This window comes from Sceloporus undulatus, chromosome 3 (assembly GCF_019175285.1).
Source record: "Sceloporus undulatus isolate JIND9_A2432 ecotype Alabama chromosome 3, SceUnd_v1.1, whole genome shotgun sequence".
NCBI classification, from domain to species: domain Eukaryota; kingdom Metazoa; phylum Chordata; class Lepidosauria; order Squamata; family Phrynosomatidae; genus Sceloporus; species Sceloporus undulatus.
Window position 1 is genome coordinate 226,049,088 of NC_056524.1, and position 15,167 is coordinate 226,064,254.

At 37.8% G+C, this 15,167-nt stretch overlaps 1 protein-coding gene across 1 annotated transcript in view; it reads right to left on the reverse strand.

Annotated features, from left to right (window-relative positions):
* The window catches only part of CAB39 (calcium binding protein 39), a 67,655-nt gene that overhangs the window by 27,034 nt on the left and 25,454 nt on the right, over positions 1-15,167 (reverse strand). The window contains exon 2 of the mRNA XM_042459014.1: positions 6,698-6,856. Within this exon, the coding sequence (XP_042314948.1) occupies positions 6,698-6,811 (114 nt within the window). The 5' untranslated portion in view covers positions 6,812-6,856. The remainder of the gene's footprint in view (positions 1-6,697; positions 6,857-15,167) is intronic.

Consider the following 15,167-nt stretch of genomic DNA (forward strand, 5'->3'; position numbering starts at 1 on the left):
TGTCTCTGGATAATCTCTCCCAGCGGTTTCATGTAAATGTTGAATAGCATGGGGGACAGAATGGCTCCTTGAGGGACACCAGATGTAAATGCCCTCTTATAGAAGCAAACGTCCCCCAGCTGCACCATCTGGAATCTACCCGAGAGGTAGGAACGGAACCACTGGAGCGCAGTGCCCCCGATACCAAACTCCCTCAGGCGAACAGAAGGATACCATGGTCAATGGTATCGAAAGCCGCTGAGATGTCCAAAAGCACTAACAGGGACACGCTATCCCTGTCCATGCTCAGACGGAGATCATTGACTAAGGCAACCATGGCAGTCTCAACTCCATAGCCAGCCCAGAAGCTGGTTTGAAATGGGTCTAGAAAATCCGTATCATCCAAGATCGATTGAAGCTGGAAAGCAACTGCTCTCTCGATCACTTTCCCCAAAAAAGGTAGCAGCGAAACAGGCCGATAATTATTCCAAATCAGGGGGTCTAGGGAGGGCTTTTTTAGCAATGGTTTTACAACGGCTGATTTTAGGCTAGATGGAAACCGCCCTTCCCTGAAGGATGAATTAATTATACGGTGCAACATCAAGGTTACAGCTGTTCCCCCCTGGGCTGCCAGCCATGAAGGACAAGGATCGAGAGAGCATGTCGTCTTCCTAACATTTCGAAGAATCTTGTCCACTTCCTTGGTACTTACAGACTCAAAATGATCCAGTTTAACGCTCTGGACACCTCTACTCTAGGTTCTGAGGAAATACTGGCGTTGAGATCAGCCCTTATCTGAGAGATTTTATCCGCGAAGAAGTTGTTAAACTCGTCACAGCAGGCTTCGGATGACTCCAAAATAGGGTTCGGGGGGGGAGGCAGTTGGGTAAGCTCCCTCACTACCCTGAACAGCTCTGCTGGACGCGACTCCGTGGACGCAATATGTGCAGCATAGAACAAACGCTTCGCTGCACTTATTGCCACTCCATAGGCCCTCAAAAGAGAGTCCAGGAGTGTCTTGTCGGCTAAGTGTCTTCGCCAGTTGTGCTCTAGTCGTTGTACAGCCCGCTTCCTTTCCCTGAGGTCTTCAGTATACCAGGACTGTTTATTGGAAGCAGGCCGGAAAGGACGCTTGGGAGCGATACTGTATATAGCCCTGGAGAGATCTTTATCCCAGGTGTTAGTCAGGTCCTCAACAGAATTGCTGTCAGTTCCAACCATAAACCCCTCTAGGGCTTCTTGGAACCTTTTTGGGCTCCATCAGCCTTCGAGGGTGGACCATCCTAATAGGTCCACCACCCCCAGGAAGGATTTGGGTACTAGGTTAGCATAAAAAATGTTTGCACAAACAGATTCACTTTCTCAATGATTATGCACACTGAGCCCCTAGCAAAGCCAACTGTTCTTCAAGCACATTCACAGCCCTCTTTCTTACTTTTGAGTTGATGGGTGGAAACCTAAATAATGGATTATGGATGCAGAAATGCTACTTGTCACTTGAGCACATTAGAACAAAGCACAATAGAACAAAGAACATCAGACTTTAGTTGAAAGTCAGAGAACACTGCAGTCTAGTACAAGGTCAGAGAGAAAAAGGAGACAGAATGCTAGCATGTGTTATGTCTAAGTAAATATTTACAGCACCAAGAGCAATTAAGTATACCACAAACCAACACACTGTGAGCATAAAAATAAATGCTGAGGTAAACCAAGATGATGAGAATAGATCAACATACATTAAAAAGCAGGCCAAATCTACCTCTACACAGTTGATTTTTTAAAAATCCTACTATTAACTGCTGTTAATTTCTGTGACATATGAAGTAAAATGCCAGCTTACAGTATGAAAAAACGGCCGTCACCATTGGCTGAACTGATGCTAGAATGTCAAAATCAAATCTGTTTGCCACTCTCTACAGGGCAGGTTATCTAAAAATGTAAGCTTACTATCTGAGAACTGTAATTTTTCTCACAGTTCTCTAAGTGAGTTGGCAGTAGTCTTCTCTATCAACAAGCTGCTAATTCCATACATTATCTGCAATCAGTGTCAGACAGTAAAGAGCAAATTCCTCCTGGCTCACTTCCTCCCACCATCACTTTTCTGCCACTGTCATTCCCCAATATTCTGAATAACTTTTTATTTTATTTTCTTACAAAAAGGTGGTGGATGCACCCTCAAAACAACCAACGTACCCTGCTTTCCATGTAGGGAGACACAATCACGTATGAAGAGATCTGGGTCTGACATGAAATACTGAATTTTGCATTTTATCATATTTTTATTTGATATACCATATATACTCGACTATAAGTTGACCTCATGTATAAGTCAAGGGCAAGCTTTGGGGCCAAAATTATGGATTTTGCTATGACCTGTGGATAAGTTGAGGGTAGAATTTAGGGGCATATAGCAAACAATCTAAAGGATGAAGCAAAGCAAAACAATGTCAAAGAACTTATAAAATTCCAGCAGGCATAACTCTTTGGGCTTACTCTTAAGGTTGGATGGATGAGAGAGTAGAGGGAGTCAGTACTTCACATATTATACTCTTGCTTTTCATCAGGAGATGGTTCCTTCTTTTAAATAAGAGTTAAGACACATTTCTTACATTGGCCCATGGATAAGTTGAGTCAGTTTTTTGGGGGTCAATTTTTTGACCTAAATTTCTAGAATTATACACGAGTATATACAGTATGTCCCACTTTTCTGCCAAATGGGACTCAAAGTGATTTATAATATTGAACTAACTTCAGATACCTCCCCCCGAAACCCTTCTTCCTTTACACATAGAAGCTTGCTATCTCTCCACAAACATGAGCTGATCTACATAGAATTAAGTCCAGAGAAATGATTTCTGAACATTGCTGTTCTCTCTGCCCAAGTAACAAATGATCTAGCCAATCAAGTTTTATCATAACAGAACACACTGCCAACCAGTAAGAAAAAGTTCTGACTTTAAAAGATTTAGCACTTCCTTAACCAATCTGTTGCCAATTTTTTTAAGAGACTGCAAGATTAATAGTCTGCTATTCAACACTGTATAACATGAAAGTCAGCTGTAGAAGACCATAGCTAGTTTTGGACCAAGTGGGAAAATAAGTTGCTTAAAAGAACAGTCCAATTGATAAAACATCCCCAGAATGTCCCATAAGCATTCCAAAATAGGGCCCCAAAACTGTTTGAATTCCCAAGAGTTTCCTGCCATCACATTTTCAAATAGTAACTAGCTCCCCAACACCACCACAGCACTTTGTTTTGTAGCCACAGTTGTACTAACCTTTTAATTTTAGACATTTAATTCCAACACATTTTATCTTATGTATTCAAAACCATAGATGTTAATGTTGGAGTGCTATATCTATATTAAATGAAATGGGACTGTAACTTGTAAAATTAAAAGTGTGCATTTGCACTATATATACAGTATTAGTGGTGAAGGAGCTGGGTCTACTAATGAACCTGCTGGATCTTTCTTGAGCAGAGGAGACTGAAGGACTTGAGACACCAGGACTGCAAAAGGCTCAAAAACTCTGTAGTGGAACTTTGCAAGTATTGCAGTTTGTGAAAGAGTATTTATCCTCTATTTAATGGAAAATTCTCAGCTAGCTTACAGAGTAACTGTTCGGCCTCTTGCCAGCAGTCAAGGGATCTGCATAATTCTGTACAGTAGTACAACTGCATAATTTCTGAATCAACAGGCAGGTTTACTCACAGGAAATATGTCAGAGTTAGAATCCAGGCCTTCCCTTGCCACTCTGTTCAAGTCCACTGTTCCGCCAGTGGAAGTTACCCACTGTATTTCAGGTAATGTAACAGCTTGGGCCACTTCCAGAAGTACATTATACAGTTGTGCAGTTTAGTTCCTAATTTAGTTAATGAGCATCAGTTTAACAAAAAACATTTTTTTAAATGGCCATTCTTCCTTCATGGAATATATGGAGCTGTTTTTGTATCACTGAGTCTTGAATTCCATCTTGAGAGGAAGGTGGGATATAAACTAAATAAATAAATTTAAATATTCTAATATCTTTTTAAAAATAGAAATTAAATACACTGGAGATGAGACAATATTTGTCAATTAAGAAAAAAAATCAATAATTTGCTTTTTGTTTGTTTTTTAAATTAAAAAATATTTGCAATAGAAATAATTAGTTGTATACTTGGGGTTTCATCCCCCCTTTTCCAACTACTGTAGGCAAATAAAAAAAATATACAGATTGGTTTTCAGTTTCCCAACATCCTAGCAGCCAGACTCCTACGATTAATAGGCAGTCCAGGTGAAACAACAGAGTTAACCTACTGGATGCAACATAAGAATTCAGTGCATCTGTTCACTAAATTTTTAATTCCCAGTGAGATTTTTAGATCTTGCTGCAGAAGCAGGTGAATTCAACTTCAAGGTAATTTAATTTACTTTTCCCACACACAACTGGGATCAACAATTAGCAGCCACTAGGGCAGTAACTTCAAATGCTTCACTGGATACATCTCTAAGAAACAAGAGCACCAGAGAGAGTGCCCCATTCTATAGGGAAATGCCATTCATTTTCTTTTATTTTTAATGCAATATTCATACATAAACATAAATGCCTGCTTTGCACTTTTTGTGTACACCTGAAAACTTCCCAGTTACTGTCAAACAGCTTTTGATGAAAATTTAAGGTACACTTAAGTATTTTTTGTAGGCTATTACTATTTTATTGTTCAGGTACAGTATAAGCAACATGCTGGCAAAGTAATTCCCTGTATCTCAGCCACATTTCCTTGCAGATTTGGTGGAAAACCACGATGAGATGCAGAGAAGGTGATGTGTTGCTCTTCTAAACTACCATGACTGAATGGGTGAAAACAGCTTGACAAATTTTATAGTGTAAATGTTTTTCTTCAGTATCTCAGAAAACAGCTCTTTAACCAAAAAGGACACATTTAAAACCCTTCACAAGCAGACAAATGAAAAGAAAGCTAACAATTCATCCCATAATAAAGTGTGGGGACTGTGCTGGAATGCTGGTTTCTGGTGCCCCTTTTCATGTCTGAAATTAAAAAATGATTTTTCTGTGCATTATGACTAATTTTTAAAATGTTCTCAAGTCAAAGAATCATAAAGAGATAGTAACAGCATACTTCCAACTCTAGTATGTGTAGACACAAAATAAAATTTAATTTAAAAAAAAAGCTCCAAAAGTTCTGAAAATGTAATGACCAAACCAGTAAAGAAGAAAAGCAGTAATGCAATAAAAGAACCCTGCTTTACTATGTTTTTCAAATCATGCTCTCTTGGTCCATAAACTAAGATTCCTCAAGGTCCATCTCAGCTTAATACATCATTTGGAAAAATCTCCAGATATGTCATCACTACTAAAAACAGATGCAAATTAAGCAACAGATGTTGGTCCTCAATAGTGAACCTGGGAGTAGCCTGACTTATACTATGAAGGAAAAACTGCAATACGATGACTTTAGAGACCAATTATGACAGCAGCAAACTTTTCCATTAAATGCCATTCCATTTTTCAAATCTTTTCAAGTTAGTTTGATTTTTCAAATTTATTTTTTACTGTTTATAAAACGTTTTATTTGTTTGGGGGTTCCTAAAAAAAAATAACTTCCATATTTCAAACTTCATCCTCCAATGTAACTGGGCCCAAAGCTGTCCAGAGGTTTTGTTATTCCACTTTTCCTTTTCAATGATCCCAGTGCATTTATGAAACCACATTTCAGGACACACTGATCTTTTTATAGACCTTTTGCTGTTTACACCCCATCCCTGTTTCCAGTTGGCATCACCAGTTTATTCCCAAACTGCTGTGTTTGAAGCTGATTTTAAAGCCACGTTTCATCTAGTTCAGTCTTCCAACATGGGAATATTTCAAGTATGTGCATTAATTTCAAAATTATCTGTAGCTTCTTTTTAAGTGAAACACAGTGATACTGGAGTGGTGGGTGGGGATAACACTACCACAAATTTAACACTAACTGAAAATTTGGTGGGAAGTCTTAGGGTCCCAGGTTAAACTTAGAATTACATTTAAATCAGAGTTTGGGAATTATTCTGTGACTGAGCATGTAGATTTGCAAACCAGCTTGTAAAAACCATGTTCGGAAGTCATTGAACTCCTTTATTCGCCGTCTGATGAATTTAAGATTTCAGCAGAATAAAGAGTACTACATTTAGCTCAAGAGGACAGTTTCAGACAAATAAAACACTAAAATACTCAGCTGAAGGAAATGCTACTCCAGGCAGGTAGCTAGGTAAAATGATTGCATCCAAAAGCTGGGAAGACATTTGAACTTACATCTCACAATGGTGAGCAAATTCTGAGATGGGGAGAATTGGGGAGAATCAGGGAACATTCGACATGCATACAAGATAAGGCTTAGGAAAGGTTTTATAAAAGGTTTTGATGAGGTGTATCATCGAACTGGTAGCAAAGGCACTGTTCCAAACAGAAAAAAAAACATTGTGGAAAATATGAAGACAGTGTTAATATGAGTAAGGTGGGTTGGAAAGAATATTAGCATAAAGATTCTAATCACTAAGTTGACAAGATCAACAATTAGATATGCTATGGATAGACAGAAATGTTACTTTGAAAAGAGGAAAAGAGACGTGTTTAGTAATATATATAAAACAATTAAGCAAACATGCACATTTTCCCTAATCCCATATCAACATTTTATTGAGATCTCCAAATAAGGAAATAAATATATATATACCTTTTCTACCTTCTTGTCAGAAATATCTTGCTTTTCTAGTACTGCCATACTCTCTTTCAGATTCTTCACTATGTCTGCAGGAGACTTGTGCGATTTGCCAAAGGGGAACGGCATGGTTGCAAGCTGCTTGTGCCTTTTCTTCTAGATTTCCTCCTTCACCTACACATTATTTTTTAAGAAAAACATATATTAGAAATAGTAAAACAAAGTTCAGAACTATTGAACAAATAACAGATGTCTTAATTTAATTTAAATTTTGAGATATTATAAAAGCTTTCTAATTTCAAAACACAAATCATACACAATCATGATTAGAGTGTCTATCTTTTCCACATAAATAAAGGTTAATAATAATAATAATAACATGTAATTTGCAAATTCTACCCAGTATCTAGTGCAAGAGAAAAGTTCTGCATTATTTGGAAAAAGAATAGCTGTATTATGCAACTTATGCCTAATATGAACTGATGAAACACACTGAACGTATGATTCATTATATTCACATAGTAATTACACCTAGAATAAGTGGTCTTCATTCCAGGAAAAAGATTTCTGGTCATGTGAAAGAAACATTTGCCTTTCTCTTTTCCTCAACACTAAGGGAAATATGGAAGCCTGTATTCATGTGGGAGAGCACAAGAGTGCTCCACAAATATCAGGATCAGTCCATTTTACATTCTATACTATTCCTACAGTTTTATAATAATACATTATAGCTTTCAAAAAAACAAACAAAACAAAACAAAAAACAGATTCGACTTTTATTAGTCTTTTGGACAACAAACTCTGAGTAACAAAAGCCACCTGCACACCACTGCTTGAAATGTACGTCACAGGCATTTCAAACATGTGAAATATTCTTTATCCCAGAAAACCTTTCAAGGCAATGTTTACAGTCTGCTTATTTCAGTACATCAAGGATAACAAAAAATGCTTTAGCTGCTCCGCTGTTAAATGTGTATGTCCTAATTACTAAATAACACATTCCCTTAGACTACTTAATGGCTGGACTTCTAGAATTCTCCACTGGATATAAAAGAAAAGCCTGCTCTTCAAAAATGCTGATGGGTTGTTACTCCTGCAGCAAACAAAGGGACAGTTGAAGCTGACAGAGCAGAGGTCACAGTATCATTACAAAGAATGGCTGTCCCCACCTGACACAAATGAAAATAGCCCACAGTCTGGGTCAGGAAGCAAATAGCTATTGCCCAGTTTACAAATAAACAAAATCTTCAGTGCAACAATGTGGACAAGGACAATGAAGAAAGTTGGCACAATTATCTGAACTCTATGGATTCCCAATTTCAAGCCTCAATATATCCACCAGCCAGGTGATTCACCCACTGAGCGTTCTCAAACAATAATTTGCAAATTGGGGTAACTGTAGAGCAAACAGGCACCAGCGAGATAGTTCAGTTCAGTTCATCTTTATTATGTTCATAGACCAGCACAGTGAGATAGAAGTTACAGGTTGAACAGTTATATATGGAACTCTCTACAATTATTCTTTATTCGGTTTGTTTATATACAAATGTCAATTGATGGAGCTTTCAGTATTTGGGGTCTTTGAAAATAAGGAGTCTCACAAAAATACTACAACATAATGTGAGAACTAGAGGAAGATTATTCAGTCCCCTACTATGTGTTGCTTCTTGCAGCATGGGGATGCGCACATCACATCTATGGGAATCATTGCACATTCCAAATATTTTTGGATTTTTTTTTGAATGTATATTTGTATATGCTGCCCTTTCAGATGTTACACCAGGAGCACAAAAGACATGTCTGCATTTTGAAGATTCCTTTAATATCAGATGTAGACTCAAAATAAAACAAAGACTACAAAGCCATAAAAGGGGAGGGGGCATTTTATTGTTACTCCCTAATATTGGCCAAGAATCTTACAGCTCACAAACTCATGCAAGAGGCTTACATTAGCTTGAATATTTTAGCTTTGAACAACAGCCTAGTATATGATTATATTGTTAACTGTTTCTTAAACTCACTGCAGTTTCAGAAGCAATTTGTTTTGATACATGATGTTGCTGTTCAAGAAAAACAAATCCAACACACTCTTTGGCTCAACAAACTGATGCTAGGAATCCCTACATACAAGCCACAGCCTACAAGTAAAACACAGCTTTTTATTGTATTCTGTATCTCTTGCCCTATCTGTTTAGGAAAGAGGAAACTAAGAAAAACCTTAATTCTCATCTTGCAGTTACTGTAATTTGTGTATTATTAGAAGTTCAATGTGTCACTGATGGCACTATCATGCAATCATTGAATGCTCAGCCTTACACACAGGAAATAACATAACTGAGTTTAAAAACCTCCCAAAACTATCTACATTCACAGATCCATAAATATGCTGCAGCCATTTTGAATGGAGTGCTCCAATCCACTTTGCAGTCTGAACAACTATACATTTGTCTACTCAAGTTATCTTACACATGCCTACAATGTGCACCTGCCTACAGCAGACAAAACCAGTAAGACATCTTGCCACATATAACATTAAAGCTACCATAAAGCTACCACATAGCCTGAAAAACCCACAAAAAACCATTAAAGCTACTATATATGTTTGCATATAACAAGGAGGAATGGACTACAGTAAGTTTAAGAGCTGCCTTCTGTCTCAGAATAGTAAGCCATTCTGTATCCTAATTAAAATGACATTTCTTAGAGCTAGAGAAATGCCTTCTTTCCAAAACAGCTGTCAATTGGTATTATGCATTTCTCAGATATGCACATTAGCTAAAGCTATGTGTGCACTATATTCGGATATATAAGTGAATGTTTTTATGGGACAATTAAGCAACTGAATAGACTGAATAGACTTCCAAGTATCTGCATGTTGTTTCTATGTATGCAAAATGGAATACAGAAGGGGGGGGGGGGGGGGGGCAATACCTCTTTAGGAGACAGCTAATACTCTTTTGGTAGAAAGTGAAAAGTGCCAAGTCATGATGTACAGAGTGATTAACAGCAACATTTGAGGCATTGTGGAAAAATATAATCTCCTAGGTGTTCTGAAAGGAAGAGGCAGGGGGTTGGATTGGATGGCCCTTGCGGTCTCTTCCAACTCTATGACTCTATGAGGAATAGGGTGACAGGACTCAGAATCAATTTGCTATTTATCTGAAAACAGCAAAACAAACCACATCAAAGTGATAGCTTACCAGATTCAGCAGACAGCTCCCAAGTCCTTAAGACTAAATAGCAGGAAGACATCAAATTTTTCAAAACATGATAACTTTGCAGAAACCTGCTACTCTAGTCATCATTACTGACTTAGTGACCCTAAGCCTTAAGGTAACTCTATCATAGGGTTTTCTTGGCAAGATTTGTTCAGAGGAGGTTTGCCATTGTCTTCTCCTGCGGCTGAGAGGTGACCCAGTGGATTTCATGGCCGAGAAGGGAACTGAAATCTGGTCTCCAGAGTTGTAGACTCATGCAATAAACTGTTGGTTTAAAAATGATCATACAAGTCTAAACCACAAACACCCTACACACACACCTGTGGCAACTTTTCTGTGTTTAATTGCTTCTTCTTCCCAACAACAAAGGGCATACATATGCCACACAAGTTGGGGGCTGGCAGGTATGTTCCCTCCACAGAAGCTCTTAAGAGTATCATGCTATGGCTCCTTCATCACATCCATTTAAGAGTCAATGCAGTAAAGCACTTGTTCCCTTCAGCAATGATCATTCTTCCAGTGGAAAAAAAGATCACCTTCAGTAATGAACAGATGTATATTTTCTTTTTCTTAAAAAAAAAAAATCCTATTGGGATTTGACACGGTCTTGTAGTGTGCACAGACCAGTATAGAAAATGGTTCAGCAATCTATATAATATGCAAACTGATCCTCCTTTCTTCAATTAAATTTTTTTAACTTTAATAAAGCCACTTGACCAGAGCAGCATACAGTCCTGAAGGACTCAACAAGCTTACTATTAAACTCTTTTCGCAATAAGTGACGTAGAAACATAATACAACCTCTTCCCATTGCACTGCATTCATAGTATGGGATCTAAAGAACAACAATAAAACAACAACAGTATCAATAACAATAAAAGGGTTACAAGAAAATCTGGAAGTGAGTGCACACTTTTCCCATATAAATATTGCTACTCAAGAGGGAAGAGATAGGGTAGCAGGCTTGGGCTAGGGAGAGCCCCAGACTTTTTCATGTTTTGCAAACACAACACTTGCTTAAGTCTGTTTAAGGAGACTATAAAGCATGCTGGTGTTCATAAGTAGCAATACATGTCTTTCTTTCTTTTTTACTTCTGCGATTAGTTAACTCATATCTGGAGTTTCCAATGGAAAGACACAGAATTTAGGATGACTAATACTGGATTGGCTAAGTCATCCAGAAAGACAGCACTGCTGGTCAGTGATCCATCCAGCTGCATGAAAAGTATTCCACCTGTTCTAGATGGGGCCAAATTCCTATTAAGGGATCAGGGTCACAGCATGAGAATGTTTATTCTTCCATCACTGTCATTAGCGGCTGAATTGATCTCTGCATCCTGAAGCACTTTTTATCAACTTCATCTGATATGCTAGCTTAAACCTTACTTTGTATGATTACTTGCCCTGAACTACTCATGCTCTGATAGATAAATGCAGTAGATGCATTTAGTAGTAATAGCAAATGCAGTAAATGCAAGCTTATTTTAAGCAATTTAACTGATTAAAATTCATATTTTACTGATGTTTTTTGACAATAACACTAATCAGCCCTAGCCAGCATAGCCAATGATGAAGACTGGTGGGAGTCACAGTCCAAGAATATCTGGAGGGCCATATATTTCCCACCCATGCTTTGTTTACAGTTAGAAACCAAGTACTGGCCTTTTCAAGTCCAACTGTTCTCCTGCAGCATGGAGCCCTGGTGGGACAGTGGTTACATGCCTGTACTGCAGCCACTCACTCACAAACCACAAGGTTGGAAGTTCAATACCAGCCAGGGGCTCCTGGTCGACTCAGCCTGGCATCCTTCCGTCGGTCGCTAAAATGAGTACCTTGATTGTTGAGAGCAATTAGCATATGCTTTGTGAACCGCTTTGTACGTTGGTAAGCAGTACAGAAATGTACTTACTATTCAGAAAGCACGATTTCTCCTTCACCACTGAGAGGCTTATAGGACATGCACACTTTGACTTGAATTGCCTTCATTCAATTACTCCTCCCTTTTTCTGAAGAATTTTCAAAGATCTCAACTTGTTAAGTATATTTAGTTAGTCATTACCTGTGTATTAAGCACAAAATGTGTCATATTGCACACAGACTGTGTCTTACATATCTGCAATAAAGGAAAGGAAAGGAAAGGAAGAAGCATTTCCTTTTCTTCCTTCCATTAATACCCTAGGACTTTCAGAATTGCTTCAAATTATATCAAGATGAAAATTCCTCAATTATATCACAGGGAAATGGAATACTGCCTGGAACAGAACTCTTGTTTATCCTCTTAATCCCTGAATTAGTAAACCAACCTTCAACGATTTCCTGTGTGTCTTTTCTTATTTCCCTATTCCCTTCACATCATCTTATTTCTGTCCAAGGGGCTGTTCATGTAAAATCAAGGTTGTTATCCAGGAGAAACGCACATACTTCTGAAATAATTCATTTCACAGGTCACAAACCCACTAAAGGAAAGGAATTAAATTTTTACTATATGAGCATGAAATCTTTACCATGGATTAAATTTTTCCATGAAAAGCCACACTGGGAAACAAGTCAGTATCTCTTGCCCATTCTATTGTTTTCTTAAACAAACAGAAAATAAGTTTTAGACATAACTTAAGGTGAGCTGGCAGTGGTTGGTCATTCTGAAAATTCACTTAGCTTTTTATTTTTGTTAATGTACTGTTCCTTCTCCATTGCCCTACACAAACTGTATACATAATAGGTTTATGATCTGTATTTCTTCTACCACAGAGGTCAAGGTAGTACTCATTACTTGCTAGATGGTTTCTCACCAAAACATGCTCCAGACCTGCTTAATTTCAGCAATATGTGGCAATATGTAGCATCATGTGGCCTAAAGTATGTATATTGGTATACAATACATTAATTGTTATCTTCACTCTCGTTTTTCCTGAGTTATAAGCTTGACTGTGCAATTTTAATAATTACTAGGTTGTAACCAATACTTTCTGACAAATGAAAAATCTACTCTTCTGGCAAACACTTTAGCATAAGGGCTTAGATGTTAAGGTACATTAACTTAAGAAAGCCTGCCATTTCGTCCTCCTGCCTGCAACCATTGTTTGAGGGGGGGGGGCTCTCCAGAAGCTCAAGGTCGCATCACACTGTTGACTCATGTTCATGGCACCTATTCTATCAATAAAAATGAAATTGAATTGGGAAGCATGAGTGGATAAACAAAATTAACATTGTGCCAAAATGTGCCACAACCTGCCTAAAACATTGGCTTTATTAGACAATCTGTAAAAAGAAGCTGCTGTTGACTGGAGTGACCAAACTTTGGGTTCATATGTCCCAATATTTTACTCTATCCAGCAAATCCATGTATCTTTCATACTTCCTTTCCAGTATCAAAATTTATCCACAAGACACTGGATGGTGTTAGATAAACAGCATGTCCTAACTTTGCCAGGAGAGCAGGTAAAATTACAGAAAACCTGATACCAAATGACAAAGTTGGTTACATAAATGTGAATGCCATTTTTAAAAAGCAAGTCAAGCAGATACTGATGAAAAACAGTACCCTTGTTATTGTGGGCTGTGGGAGGAGCAGATCTGTAGTGTTACTCAAACAGCAATTTCTGTACTTTTGCTACTTGGATACTACAGAGACAAGTTTCCAGTTCAAATACCCTTGTATCTATTTTCTCAACTGTAATGCAGCATATGTTATCAGTGTACTTTGTACACCTTTGAAAAATTGCACCATAAACTAAATGCAAAGAATCAACATCATTATTAGCAGAGGGCATATTGACATTTAAAAAGCACAGTGCTATATTGCTACATTGGAGCTGATTTATTTGAACAGTTAAAGATTCAAAGTGAATTACTATAGAGATATTCCAAATCAACTCCAAAGATACAATTTCAAAATGTTATTTTAGATCAACACATAATTACTTGAGATCAATAATCTGAGAGGTAGGCAACCTGGCACCATCTAGCTGTTTTGGAGTACAACTCCCATCATTCTCAAATACTGGCTATGCTGACTAGTATTATAGTTAGTATTATACTCCAAAATACATGTAGATCATAGGCTGCCAAACCCAGTATTGTATAATGCTTGATAACATGACTAAATAAGCTGCAAAACATACAGGTGCTAACAATGAATTTTCTGACATATACCACTAAGTTTTAGTTGTGTTTTGAGTGACTTATTTACAAAAAAAAAATACAGGCAAGCATCTTAAGACTAGTGTTAAAAGGCAAACATACACTATAGAGATAGTCGTCCCGTTTTTACAGATGACTGTTTCTCTCCACAGACCTTTTTTTTTCTGTGTAGGACCAATTAGAATACTTTGGAAATAATGAAAAATTATAGAGCTCCATTGATAAAGTTTTTCTGCAATTCATGATCAAGTACCTGTTGGGGATAAAATGTACTGACCAAACTAAATTTCCTCCTTCCACAGTTTATGGAATTATAAGTTTAGCAATCACAACAATTTTGTTATCCCCCTCTCCCACTGCTCAACTGAGCAAAATGATACATCTATGAAGATCAGCTGGCTGATCAAATAAGGAACATCCAATGCTAACACAAAGAGATCATGAACACAGAGCCATGGAGAAAGAAGAAAAAGCGCTCAAGTGAACAAAGTCTATTTACTAAGAGAAAATCTAAATCCTAGAACCCCTTTATTTAGGTAATGGCACTTTTATAGAACTGAACAAGATGACACTCCTAATCACTGAAAACATTATGGTTTCCTCATGACAAACTAGCTCAATACACTTAATTATGATGTATGAGCCTTACCATCAGTATGCTAAGTTTTTGACAGAAGTAAAAGCTCATCACCCACACAACAGAATCATAGCATCTGTAGAGTTGGAAGAAACCACAAGGGCCATCCAGTCCAATCATCTGCTATGCAGGAACACACAATCAAAGCACCCCCGACAGACGGCCATTCAGCCTCTGTTTAAAAACCTCCAGAGAAGGTGACTTGAACAGCCCTTACTGTCAGGAAGTTCTTCCTAATGTTGAGGTGGAAACTCATTCCCTCTACCTTGCAACCACTATTCTGGGGCCTATTCTATGAAGCAGCAGAAAACAAACTTGCTCTATCCTCAACATGACACCCCTTCAAATATTTAAAAAAGGGCTATCATATCGCCTCTTAACCTTCTCTTCTCCAGGCTAAACATATCCAGCTCCCTAAGCTTCTCTTCATAATAATTCCATGCCTCTTTGCTATTTTCTTGAGAGCCCTTCTCAGAATTGTTTGGGGATA